Below are 13,684 nucleotides of genomic sequence, written 5' to 3'. Positions count from 1 at the left end.
ATCTTATTGCCATTGAAATATCTCTGGACCGTCGGAGATATCAAAATGCAGAAATCAAGATATCTGGAAAGTTTTCAGTAGTTGGACAGATTACTAGAGATATGATTAAATCTAGGGGATAACAGCCACGGCTTTAAAACAAAACATTTTGAAATATACAAAATTGTCCAATGATACATAGAAGAAAAATAGGTTTACCTATACTAACACTTATTAAATATACTGGAACCATCAGTGACACTACAATAAATGACTGTACTAACATTTTAAATTAAATTATATTTATATATCGTAGTGATTTTGGATATATAATTGAAAATCAGCAAGGAAACTGGCTGAGAAACAGGTTAGGTGGAAAACCCCTTCACACATATTTTCAAAAGAAGCTTGCATGATGCTTTCAAAAGGAAATCTTTTACTACCAACATTAATTCAGAAAAAGCATACAGGAAACATTATCAGCTTATAATATGATATTGTTAACATTCTTGTATTCAGATAGAAAAACTCTGCAAGGCTGTCAATTATTCAGTCCAAAATGTGAGACAAAATGCTAGACAAGGAACTTTTTATTTTGCCTTAATCAAAATTAGAAGTTGGATACTTATCAAGATTTAAGACAATCATTAGGTCACATCTGAGTTCCATTGATTTAAAGTACACCTTGGCAATTTGAATTGAAAAATGGCTTCTCCTTTAATGAGATAATTTACATTCAATTAACTACTAAACTGATAAAGGAACAGCCATTTCCATGAGTGCAAATATTTTTTAACCCATGAGTCACTTCTGCATTATTGCAGCTTATACCAACTGCATTGTTGCAGTTTATACCAGCTACATACAATGTAGCTATGTATAATTGTACTATCGTATTTCCCCATAAATAAGATCGGGTCGTATATTCATTTTTGCTCAAAAGATGCATTAGGTCTTATTTTCCAGGGTTAGGTCTTATTTTGGGGGAAATACAATACTAAAATATCTGAATGAATACGATGGGACTGCCCTGGAGGCTGAGGAACACTCTGGGGGTTTTTTGAAGTCAAAGCAGGGACTAGAGATGCCTGTTGGTCACCAAATGGTGTCTGAGTCAGGGAGCAGTGAGGAAGAACAAAGGGAGGCTGTCCCTGACGTTCGTATGTGTAGGGCTGAGAGGAGAAGGGAACAGCTTTGGAAAAAGGCTCATAGAAAGAAATAGGAACAGGTGGCTACTGATTGGCCCTTCCTGGAGACCTTATAGGTAAGGCAATGGGAGGGGAGTTTTGCAGGAAACAACAGTGAAAGATTGGGAGAATTTCGTGAGTTCAAGTCTTGTTTTCATAGATAATTTTGTGGGCTCCTAGCCAAGGGATTGCTTATCTCCCTCTTTAGTTGTGGCAGACAGCCAAGTCTGCGTCAGTATATATTAGAGGCTTGGGCCAGAATAGTTTGTTTCCTGCCTTCTAAAACAGATTTACATATAATCTACAATGGAGCAGCTTCGTGCCAAAAATGCACAGCTCATGCAACAGGTAGCTGTGCTGGCTGCCCAGGTGGCTCAGCTCCAAGTTCACACTGCTCCACCACCAACTCAGAGGAAATGCTCGATTGCAGTGCCTGATAAAATTGATGGCAACCAAGCCATGTTTCTGGCTTTTTTGGGACAATGCCAGCTGTTTATCAGTTTGAGAGCAGAGGATTTCCCCACTTACCGAGATAAAGTGGGGTTTATGATTAGCCTTCTCTCCAGCTCCGCAGCTTGTTGGGCTACTCCACTGCTGGTCCAGGCTAGCCCTTTGCTGGATGACTTCATGGGGTTCTGTGACCACCTCAGGTTAATGCAGTGTTTTTCAACCTTTTTTGTGCAAAGGCACACTTTTTTCATGAAAAAAATCACGAGGCACACAACCATTAGAAAATGTTAAAAAAATTTAACTCTGTGCCTATATTGACTATATATAAAGTAATTCTCTTGAATAGGAATCAAATAAATATGTAGTGGAAAATGGGAGCAATGTCAAAATAGCTTTGTTTGCCGGAACGGGGAACACCTTGGGTGCTGCAACGGTCGCTAAGTGTGAAAAATGGTCATCAGTCACTTTTTTCAATGCCATTGTAACTTTGGTCACTAAATGTTTTCCCCCTCCTCGAGACTCCTCACTTCTTCCTTCATTCCCCCTGCTTATCTACCTTCACCTTATCTGTCTTCTGTTCTTTCCCTCTCTTCCTTCCTTTCTCCTTCCATCATCTCTTCTTTCCTCACTCACTCCCTTCCTCCTTTTTTCTCTTCCTTCCTCCTTCCATTCTTTCATCTTCATTTCTTTTGCCTATCTACCTTCTCTGTCTTTCTGCTCTTTCCATTTCTCTCTTCCTCTTCGCTTCTGTTCCTTCCTCCTTCCCTCCTTTCCTATTTCTTCCTTCTTCCTTCCTTCTGCCTATCTACCTTCACCTTCTGTCTTTCTGCTCTTTCCCTGTCTTCCCCTTTCCTCCCTCCCTCCCTTCTTTTCTTTCTAGTTCCATCTTTTCTTCTTTCCTCTCTCCCTCTTTTTCTTTTTTCCTTCCTTCCCCCTTCCTCTTGCCTATCAACTTCATCCTCTTTGTCTTTCTCTTTCCCTCTCTTCCCCTTTTCTTCCTACCTCCTTCCCTCTTTTCTCCCTCCCTTCTTCTTTTTCTTCCTTTCTTCTTCCATCTTCCTCCTCCTTCCATTCTTTCTCCTTCCATCCATCTTTTCTCCTTCCATCTTCTTCTCCCCTCCCTTCTTCTTTTCCTCCCCCCCTCCCTCCTTCCTTCCTCTCCTTCCCTTTCTCGCACACAGGAAGGGGAGGGGGGCTTTCTAGTCGCTTTCACAGCATAATTTCTTTATCTAACTTTTTAAAAACTGTGCAAATCAAACGAGATTTTTGTAACTTGCGAAGCACCAAGTTATATTATGTTGTTACAAATTCGCAGCTACTCCATTCTTTCCGATAGGGAACTGCATTTCCCAAGATGCCTCAGGTCCTCAAAGCGCTGAACGCGGTTTTGCAATTGACTCCAGCGAGGCCCGGTAGCTGCCGGCTGGGGTGGCTGTCAGGGCGCTGCGGAGCGGACACGCCGTTTGTTACTGCTTCCAGCAATCGAGACGGACAAGGGAAGTGACTGAAACGGCCGCAGGAGAGCGAGGCTTCTGCCGGGCGCCACAACTGGGTGTTTTTCCCACGGCACACCTTACACTATGTCACGGCACACTAGTGTGCCGCGGCACAGTGGTTGAAAAACACTGGGTTAATGTATGAGGATCCCATTAAAACCGAGATGGCTACCCGACATCTGAAGACTCTGAAGCAGGGCCGGCGTTCCTTGCAGGAATACATCAGCAAGTTTAGACTACTTAGCCAGGATTCAGCTTGGAATGAGGCAGCCCTCATGGGCACATTTCAAGATGGGTTGTCGGAAGAATTGCAGGATGAGCTGGTACCTGTGGATAGGCCACTGAATTTCAACACACTGGCCCATCTGTGTCTCCAGACTGATACTCGGTTGCAGAGGCAGGGAAGTCACCACACATCCCAGGAGAACAGAATGGTTCCGGCCATGCGTGAGACTTCAACTCCATGGGAGAAGCCCATGGAATTAGGTGCAGCCAAACCCCACTTGTCGATAACGGAGAAAAACAGGCAGCGCTCAGGGGGGTTGTGTTTTTATTATGGGGAACCTGGGCACATGGCAGCCTTTTGCCCCAGGAAGAGACGAGGGGCATCAGTTACTGGACCTATCCCAGAGCCCCAGAACATTTTGTCGGGAAATGTCCCAAGCCCGATCTAAGGGAGACCTTGGGTTGGGCGCACACCGATTCAGAGCCAGACTCGGAGACAGTGACTTGCGGGCCTCCCCAAAATCTGATACTAGTATCATGAATAGTCCTGTCCAGTAGTCCACAGGGGATTCCAACGCACGCTCTGGTCGACTCCGGGACTACAACAAACTTCATGGATGAGGCGTTTGCGACCAAGTATGCAGTCTTTGTGTCCGGTAGATCCTCCTATGCTTGTGGAGACTATTGATGGCAGGGTGCTACGGTCTGGGCCTATCAAGGCTGTCCCACAACCCTTGCACTCGATCGTCAGAGCTCATGAGAAAGCCATCCAGTTCTACATTACCTCTGGCCTGCATTTCCCCGTGGTCTTGGGCTTGGCTTGGCCAGAACTTTGTCACTTTTCCAGCCTTGCAATGTGTGGACCACACCCATCAAATCTGTGCAGGCCAGTTGCTGAGTCCACCCAGGGTGTTCTTGCCTTCCGACATAGCAGATTTTGCAGATGTGTTCAGTGAACAAGAAGCAGACCAACTGCCACTGCAACGGCCATATGATTGCCCCATCAATTTTATTCCGGATGTGCCGCTCCCCGTGGACCGTTTGATGTCAGACCCAGAGTTGGCTGCATTGCGGGACTTTTTGAACAAAAACCTAGTTCGGGGTTTTATCCGACTCTTTTCTTCGCCACTGTCTGCCCCGGTCTTGTTCGTCAAAAAGAAGACCAGAGATTTGAGACTATGTTATGATTACTGTAAACTTAATTCTATCACGGTGCGCAATCAATATCATCTGCCTCTTATTCCTGAACTGTTGGAGTGGCTCAGAGAGGCTACGGTTTTCACGAAATTGGGATTTTCTATAAGCCTATAATTTTGTCCGTATCCGGCCCAGGTTGAATGGAAAACAGTATTCAGCACCAGGTACAAGCATTTTGAGTATACGGTCATGCCCTTTGGGCTGATCAATGACCCTGCCGTCTTCCAACATTTCATGAACGATATTTTCCAAAACCTTTTGGACCAGTTTGTCGTTATTTATCTAGATGACATTCTAATTTACTCGTCCTCCCAAGAGAGCCATCGGCAGCATCTACACCTGGTCCTACAATGGCTCCGTGAGAATCACTTGTATGGGAAACTGGAAAAGTGCCAGTTTTGGCAGTCCACTATTGAGTTCCTGGGGTATCATCTCTCTCCCGAAGGCATTGCGATGGAGTCGGGCAAGATTTGCATAGTTGGCAACCTCCTCGGTGAGTAAAGGATGTCCAGCGATTCCTCGGGTTTGCCAACTACTATCGGACCTTCATCTCTGGCTTTGCTTCCCTGACTGTGCCCCTCACTCGGCTCCTTCAGAAAAAAGTTCCATTTCACTGGAATGCCCCTGAGCAACAAGCGTTCCAGGCCTTGAAGCAGGCCTTCATAAAAGAGCCCATTTTGAAGCATCCTGAGCCCCACCGTCCATTTGTAGTGGAGGTGGATGCATCAGATATCGCTGTTGGAGTGGTATTACTTCAGGCTCACGCCTCCGGTGGTACCCTTTTCCCTTGCGCTTATTATTCGCAGAAACTCAATTCTTCTGAGCGCAATTATACCGTTTGGGAGGAGTTACTAGCCATTAAGGTGGCGTTTGAGGAATCATTTAGAGAGGGCCTGACATCAAATTGAAGTCTGGACAGACCATAGAAATTTGGAAATTTTGAAGACCGTGAGAAAATTAAACCAGCGTCAGATCCAGTGGTCCCTTTCCTTTTCACAATTCGATTTCCATGTGACATGCATCCCCAGTGCACGCAACCAAAAGGCGGATGCACTATCGTGGAAACCTGAGTATTCTTGTACCAAAGACCAGATTCCATCCAGTTTTACCCGTAGAGTCCTTCTCCACAGTTCATGAGCCTGTAGACTTACGGCCTCAGATATGGGAAGTGCAATGGCATGACGATTGGGTGGAACAACGGAAGGCAGAGGTGGGGCCTGCCTCCCTATGGACATTCACCGATGAACTCTTGCAGTACCAAGACAGACTCTATGTGCCAGTGGGGCCAGTTCGGGGACTAATTCTATCCCAGTGCCATGACAATCCTGTGGCGGGGTACTTTGGCCTCTTCAAGACCTTGAACCTGGTCTCCCATACCTTCTGGTGGTCCCGATTACGACATGATGTACAATCTTATGCCACGTCTTGTGTACGGTGTCAGCAGGCCAAGTCAGCGATGGGAAACACCCCCCCCCAGGGCTGCTCCAGCCATTGCAGACACCGGAGAGACCCTGGGGGGGGGGGGGGCATTTCTATGGATTTTCTGACAGAGTTGCCTCCATCTTCTGGATTTACCAAGGTGTTCGTAGTAGTAGACATGCTGAAGATGGTGCATTTTATCCTGTGTTGGAGATTACCGACAGCCTGCGCCAATGCCCACATGTTTATCCAACATGTTTTTAGGCTGCACGGCCTACCTGACAGGTAGGACAGAGAAATGCAATTTATAACCCAGTTTTGGAAAGGGCTGATGAAGGCCTTGGATGTAAAAATCTGTTTGTCCTCAGCGCACCATCCAGAAACCGACTGAGGGACGGAGAAAGTGATCAGGATCTTGGAGCAGTACCTGCGCTGTTTTGTGAACCATCAGCAAAATAATTGGGCGGACTACCTGGCAGCGGAGGAGTTTGCATTCAATAACTCACAGCACACATCCACGCAAACGATGTCATTCTTGGCCAATGTAGAGTATCATCCTCAGTTCTTTTCCCTCACACCAATCAACTTATCGGTCCCCCAGCTAAGGACTTTTTGTCAGAACTACAGGCGGTCCATCAAGTGGTGCGACAATATCTGGATAAAGCCAAGGAGGAATATATGAGAGTCGCAGACAGGTTTCGGCATGCGACGCCAGCATTGACTGTGGGGGATTGAGTGTAGCTGTCCGCTAGACACCTTCCGTCAGACCGGCCGGTCAAGAAGTTAGACCACCATTACCTTGGCCCATTTCCTGTTGAAGCAGTCATCAATCCGGTCGCCTATCACCTCACCTTGCCACGTTCGATGCGAGTCCATCTGGTCTTTCATCAATCTCTCCTTGTCCTCTTCGCCAACCAGATCATCTCCAGCCAGAACCTCGTGACAACGAGGAGCCACCCGAGGACAAAGTTGCCAGTATCTGGGATTCCCGATGGCTGAAAGGACGGTTTCAATACCTGATTGAATGGAAGGGTTATGGGCCAGAGGATTTTACCTGGGAGGATGTGACCTCCGTGCACGCACCTGCTTTGGTGCAGGCCTTCCATGAGAAATTCCCATCTAAGCCACACCCTGAGCATCAGACCCAGGGGAAGGGCCTTGCGGTGAGGGATAGTGTTGTGGCCCAACAGCGGCTGGCTGAGCTGTTGCTGGAATCTGACAACGATGAACACTATGGGACTGCCCTGGAGGCTGAGGAAGACTTTGGGGGGTGTTCAGAGTCAGAGCAGGTACTAGAGAGGCCGCCAGATGGTGTCTGAGTCAGGGAGCAGTGAGGGAGAACAGAGGGAGGCTATCCCTGACGTATGTATGCGTAGGGCTGAGAGCAGAAGGGACCAGCTTTGGAAAAAGGCTCACAGAAAGAAATAGGAACAGGTGGCTACCAATTGGCCCTCCCGGAGAGCTTATAGGTGAGGCAACAGGAGGGGAATTTTGCAGGAAACAACAGTTTACTAATCCAGGCGTAGTGAAAGATTAGGAGAATTTCAGGAGTTAAAGCCTTGTTTTCATAGAGATAATTTTCTGGGCTCCTAGCCAAGGTGTTGCTTATCTTCCTCCTTAGTTGTGGCTGACTGCCAAGTCTGCATCAGACTTGGGACAGAACAGGCTTAATATGGCAATCCTAAAAAATTATGCTAGGGCTTATTTTCTGATTGGATCTTATTTTCAGGAAAACACAGAAGAGGAAAAGTGATTTGCAAAATGCATTCTTAGAAAATCTGACAATCTTTTTAGTACTTACCCAACCAGTTCCACTTCCTTGAGTCTTGGTAAACAGTAATGAGGAACCTTGCAATACTGCCCAAGATGACATCCAATTCTTTCTATAAAGGAGGTAAATATTTGTACATAGTTAAGAATGCAGTGCCAAAATTAGCCAATGGTAACTCAGCAAACAGTATTGTTGTGTTTACAGACATACCTCTTACTGACAATGTAGACACTTGTACAAATCATAGAAATATGAAGGTTGCAGAAAAATATTTATACATTTATTAGACAAACTCATCACACAAGGTCTTACAAAATATATTGGGCAATATATTGGGTATTATATTCACATGTGTAACTTAGTCTATAGTCCAAAAAGATGTAAATAAAATGGTTCCGTATCTATGAAATTCACAATGAAAAAAAATTGGAATTTAATGAAAATTATTACATTTAAGGCTGAAGACTGTTCATTATACTTCTTATAGTAAATTTTAATCATCTCTTTAATTTCCACTGGAATCAATAGAATTTGCTTTGATAAAGATGTGTTAATAATGTTCTGTCACATTGACTAGTTCATACATTAGTGTCACACTCGAACAAATCAAAACTATTGCTTCAAACGCCTTGAATTCCTACAAAATATTTAATATGCAGCCTGAAGTAGATTAGTAAATTTATATTAATTTTAACTCAATAATGTACCAAAAAATCCCCTAAGATTTGAAAAATTATAAACACTACAGTAATACTTGCCGGACTTTTTTTCCATTTTCTGTCATTTTAGTTACATTTAATAAACCATACTTCTCTTGATCCTGGAGAAGAGAAGAAAAATACATTTAATAAAGATTTCTATTCCTTTAAAGAGAAAATGAGTTATTTCATTTTACATGTACTCTCCAAAAGGGAAAACCAATGGAGATTTGATTTGCAAATAGAACTCTCTGAATATTATCTAACTTTACAATCCCAGTATAGACCTATTGAAAAGTAAAATTCATAATGTTCAGTGTGGATTACCCACATGAAAATAAATTCACTAAAGGCGTGCCTCTGGGTCAAATAATCCTAGTTTATGCCTAGTGATATAATCTAAAAAAATATTGCCAGAAGGAAAGCCCCTCCCAACTTTTCAGAATTCTATGATTATTGCTAGAAATAGGCCCTCTCAAGTATATCATCTTTAAATTACATAATCATGGGGTTTTTGCCACCATTAATTTCAAGAGGTAATCAACTTTGTTTTCAATGTTCCAATTGAAAATAAAAGTTCAAGGTCCACCAGATGTGCCAGATATATATTAAAAGATGCTATAGAGTTACATGATCCCTAGTTTGCTAACCCTTAGTTGTGCCCTTCAAAGCAATGGCTAATCTGGGTTGGCATATAATTGGCAGAGATTAATTTCTAACTATTGACTTAGTATGCAGGGACAGATTTGAATGTCTCAAACTTTTAACCTGGATTAGGAGGCATATGCTGTTAAAATTCTGATTAATTAATAATTTATAATATACATTAGCAAATGTATTCAAGATGCAGACATATGTAAAATTATATAATATATATACACAGAGAGAGAGAGGTTAATGGTCTCAAATATTTGTATTTGTACTGACTGTGGTTTGATGCTTTGGTGAGGAAGGAGACGATCCATTCTCAGGAAATGCAACCTTTGCAGGAAAAGGGAAATCCTAGGAAAAGAAAAATGTATTTAATTATTTATGTAAGGGAAATAAAACAAGGTCAAAGCTCATGGACTTTTAAATGGATGGAAAAGGTAGGAATACTAAAACAATGGAATATGATTAGGATTTTTATTATACTGATTAGCTTATTTCTATAATTTAATTTTGGAAAACTCAGTTTCAGTTATCTACTAAAATAATCCACAAATAAATCATATTTCAAATACTAGCTTGCTCCTAATATTTTGGGAACAAGCAGGAGTTCAGAAGTATTTTGAGTAATATAAAATTCAAGAACTAGTTTTAGAAGCTATTTTACTAAGAATGTTTATGTATGTGTTTCAGTCTAAATGACTTACATCCTTTACAGAATATAGTTGAATTTTTACAATTAAGTATGATTTACATGTTCTAGGGCTGTGCAATGCTTCAGATACAATCTCAAAGAGGTACTTCAAAACACTAAGGAGCATTTGTATGCAACATCTTTAGTAAGGCATACCCTTTCCTGGGATGAGACTGTGGTCCTTGGAAAAGTACAATTGCTTGCACTCCAAAGCACTTTTTAAAGATTGCAACCACTTTTACATATTGGAACTGAGGTGTTGCACAGCCCTAGCAATCCAATAGTAAGTTACTAATGGTCAATAAAAAGCAGAATATAATTATTTACAGATAAATACCACTGCATATATGTATACATTTGTAACTTGTCTTTCAAGTTACAAGGAAGAGGCATATAAAACTTCTCTTTAATTTTCATCTTTACAAATACTCTTATGAAGTAGGTTGGGTTGGACAACAAGTAATAAATCAGAAGTCACTCATTGAATTTCATAGTTCATTAAGAGCCTAAACCTAGTCCACACTTAAAACTAACAACAACTAGTGTGACATTCTTGTTTCCATTGATACTGCTTACTATTGTTTAACTCTTGGTATTCTTTAATAGCTTCGTATTGTGTATTCTTTATCTTGTCTACTGAACACTGTTACCTTTTGCTGGTTAGGATGCATTTTAACATTTTAAACACGATTCCTCAAATACCTACTAACTTCAGAAAGATAAAGCAAAAAAGCAACCATTAGCCATCCATTTGAGATAACACTATATTTCTAAACTCTGAAAACTAAGATCTTACTTTACATATGTTCTCAACAACCCTTAAAAAACATATTTGGAGAAAGCAAATACAGCTTTTTATATTTTTTAATTAACACTAGGCTCTATATCTGAATGTAATGCAAGTTATTTCCAAAAAGTAGAAAAAATATTTGAAATAAAGAGATTATATTGCATGTAGATATTAATATGGTATTAGTCTTTATGGAAATCAGTGTGATTATGTAGTAAGTAGAAGGCCAAACAGTTATTTAAAATATACCTACCTTGTCATTTGTATCCAACACAACACAGCTGTGCCTCCATTTTGTTAAAACTACTGGTTCCTGAAGTCTCCTTTCCAAACTTCTGCTTTTAACTATTTCTTTTTGCTGTTGTAGTGAAGCATTATACTAATGAAAATAAAACCCGTATGTATATGTAATGAAATCTGCACTGATAACAAAACATAATATATGTACAATCTACTAGCAAGAATATTAAGTAGTATTTTCACTAACTTCAAGCAGAATATGTATACGGTATACCTGTCTTCTGAAGAATTGAAAAAATATCTAGTATCTTGGACCTCTGTTACATTCAATAGTATTTTATTTTTTAAGAAGCCCTATAAATTAATCCAAGAGTCCTGCAGGATACCTAAAATTAACATTTTTGTCATTCATCATACACATCAGGCCTTTGGCATTTATATCTGATTATACCAGAATGGCATTTACAACTGCATCCAGCCAGAAAGAATCTAGATTAATTCAACCTACGCAATATTTTACTTGTTTTGTTATTCATATCCCAAGAAACTGTTAATAGAGGGAAACAAAAGGCAAATTAAAGAAAGACATCTATGCCTACTGAATGACTAGTCCCAAAAGGCTACTTTCAATCACAATGAAGAACAACAGCTTATGTTGTTTTGTATCAGTTGTTTTATAATTGCATATTCTCCTTGCATTCATAATAACAGGAAAACGTGGAACCAGCAGCAATACAGTACAAGCAGTTCTCACAACTGCAACTGGGACCGGCAATTCTATCGTTAAACAATGTGGTCACAAAGTAAAATATCACATGATCGTACTAACTTACAATGTCAGTTCTGGCTGTGGTTAAATTAATTACTCATGGTAATTAAGCAAAACAACATGTGACTGAGAATTCTGACTTATTGCCAACGTCCCATTGACTTTGCTTATTGGAAGCCAGTTGTGAAGGTAACAAACTGTGGTCACATGGCTGATGATCAACCATTCTGTAGGTATGCTAATTGCCAAGTGTCAGAATTGTGGTCACATGCCTGTAGGGAGGCTGCAATGGCCATAACTATGATTGTGGGAAAGCTGCAATGATCATAACTTTGAGGACTAGCCATCAATATTTTTCAGTGTTGTTGTAACTTCAAACAGTCATTGAATGAGAGGTTGGTAAGCTATTAATTTTTTATTTAATCAATTAAATTAAAATGACCTCCTCCACCCAATTTTTTTTTAAATTTAAAAATATTTTATCTTTATACAGAACTAAAAATTAAGTTGTGGTTGAATTTGTTTACTTACATTTGGCAAAGTCCATTCTGAGCGTGTTCCATCTGCATTGCAATAGTAGGGCCGACCTTGTTCATCTACATGTTTTACCCACTTCAGAAAAAAAAAGTTAATAGTGATTACTTTAAAAAGCAGAGCAATGAATATCTTTCATTTTTAAATGCTGCCCTTTCAGTCAGCTGAAAAAGATCTAATATTCTTGTAATAGATGTAGATGAATTTGTTATTTTATTAAATTTAGAGACCACCTAATTCCAATGTGACTCTTAAGAATTCTATCAATTCCACATTTTCTTCCCATGTAGCCAGATGAACAAACCACATGTTTATGGCCTGGTATTTCTTCCACAATCAATTTATAATATGATTAACATCATGAGTTAAATTATATAACCTATTTTAACATCGTTAACAATTTCCAGAGGATAAAAGATAGTTTTACTTTGTTTTACATAAAACATTTGATCAAAACACCTTGAGATAGGGAGTTTTAAAGAAAGTATTGAAATATAATTATTTTATATCTGGAAATCTTCTGTGTCAGGCGTAAAGACAGTTTTCACTGACTTCAGACAAGGCTAGAAACAATTGAAAGAGAAAACTACAGGAATTCCTAATTTAAGGAATATTCACTAAATATCTTACTTTCAACAGTCAGGCAATGCCAACGCAATCAAATTAAATACATAGTACATACAATTTTACAATGAATATAGTTTGTAGCCACATGCAAAGCGGAACATATTACTCTTAACAAAATAGTAATGTAGCTGAATATTTTTCAGTATTTTCTTCCCAAGGACTGCATTCACAAGGAAATACCAAAGAATTGTAAGAAATATAAGAAATGTATTATAATATAGAGAGGGTGTCGCATTTTCATCCAAGTGAAAATGGGGCAGGCCTGAAATCCAGAAGGTAAAAGATGGCTTCCAAGTCTAACAGGGAATTGTTATCATGATGGAGAGCATTACAGTCCTTAATACATTCCCAATTCTTTTGCTACATACAATTGTAGATGGCAATCTAATCTTGCTCTAAAATGGGAGAAAACATAGATTCCCTTTTGGCTAAGCTGATAAACCTCCTTCATTTTGTTCAAGCAAACTGGAAACAACAACTAGACCAATTTTTAAAGAAAAGTTCAAGGAGACAATAGAATTACTCTTATAAGCTCCCTGACGGCATGTGGCGGCTTGGATGAATAGAGTGAAAAACTAAACATAGCACTGTTCATTCCCATTACATTTTCTGTCCTGCAATTTTACTTGAAGAAAAGAAAAAGAAGGAACACTATCTGCCTTGTCTGAACAAGAGGGTTCATGCACAGTTTGTTTCTGTATTTGCTTCTATTTTCTGTATCCATGATAGCGGGAAAAGGAGAGGAACAGAATTAAGTCAGGCCAGATAGATGGATTCAATAAAGAATCCTATTCTAAAGGGAGCACACAGGATCCCTATTCCTATGCCACATCCCCATCTTTTACAAAGATCCCACCATACATGGAGACTTCTAAGTATTCTTGTTCTGAGCTGGGTTATATAATCACTCCTTTCACCATTTCACAGGACTTCATACAATACTGTTTCAAGGAGGACAGG

The 13,684-nt window shown here is 40.3% G+C and overlaps 1 protein-coding gene across 1 annotated transcript in view; it reads right to left on the bottom strand.

The window, feature by feature from the left end:
• ARHGAP12 (Rho GTPase activating protein 12) overlaps nucleotides 1-13,684 on the bottom strand; it is a 56,689-nt gene that overhangs the window by 17,986 nt on the left and 25,019 nt on the right. Inside the window, exons 5-9 of the mRNA XM_087712552.1 lie at nucleotides 12,095-12,175; nucleotides 10,808-10,933; nucleotides 9,350-9,424; nucleotides 8,479-8,544; nucleotides 7,755-7,832 (exon numbers count right to left, since the gene is read on the bottom strand). Coding sequence (XP_087568678.1) covers nucleotides 7,755-7,832; nucleotides 8,479-8,544; nucleotides 9,350-9,424; nucleotides 10,808-10,933; nucleotides 12,095-12,175 — 426 coding nt within the window. The remainder of the gene's footprint in view (nucleotides 1-7,754; nucleotides 7,833-8,478; nucleotides 8,545-9,349; nucleotides 9,425-10,807; nucleotides 10,934-12,094; nucleotides 12,176-13,684) is intronic.

The sequence above is a fragment of the Thamnophis sirtalis genome, unplaced genomic scaffold (assembly GCF_051295495.1).
Source record: "Thamnophis sirtalis isolate CommonGarterSnake01/CBP01778 unplaced genomic scaffold, rThaSir2_p1.2 scaffold_4, whole genome shotgun sequence".
NCBI lineage: Eukaryota > Metazoa > Chordata > Lepidosauria > Squamata > Natricidae > Thamnophis > Thamnophis sirtalis.
This window is presented reverse-complemented; position numbering and strand designations above follow the sequence as displayed.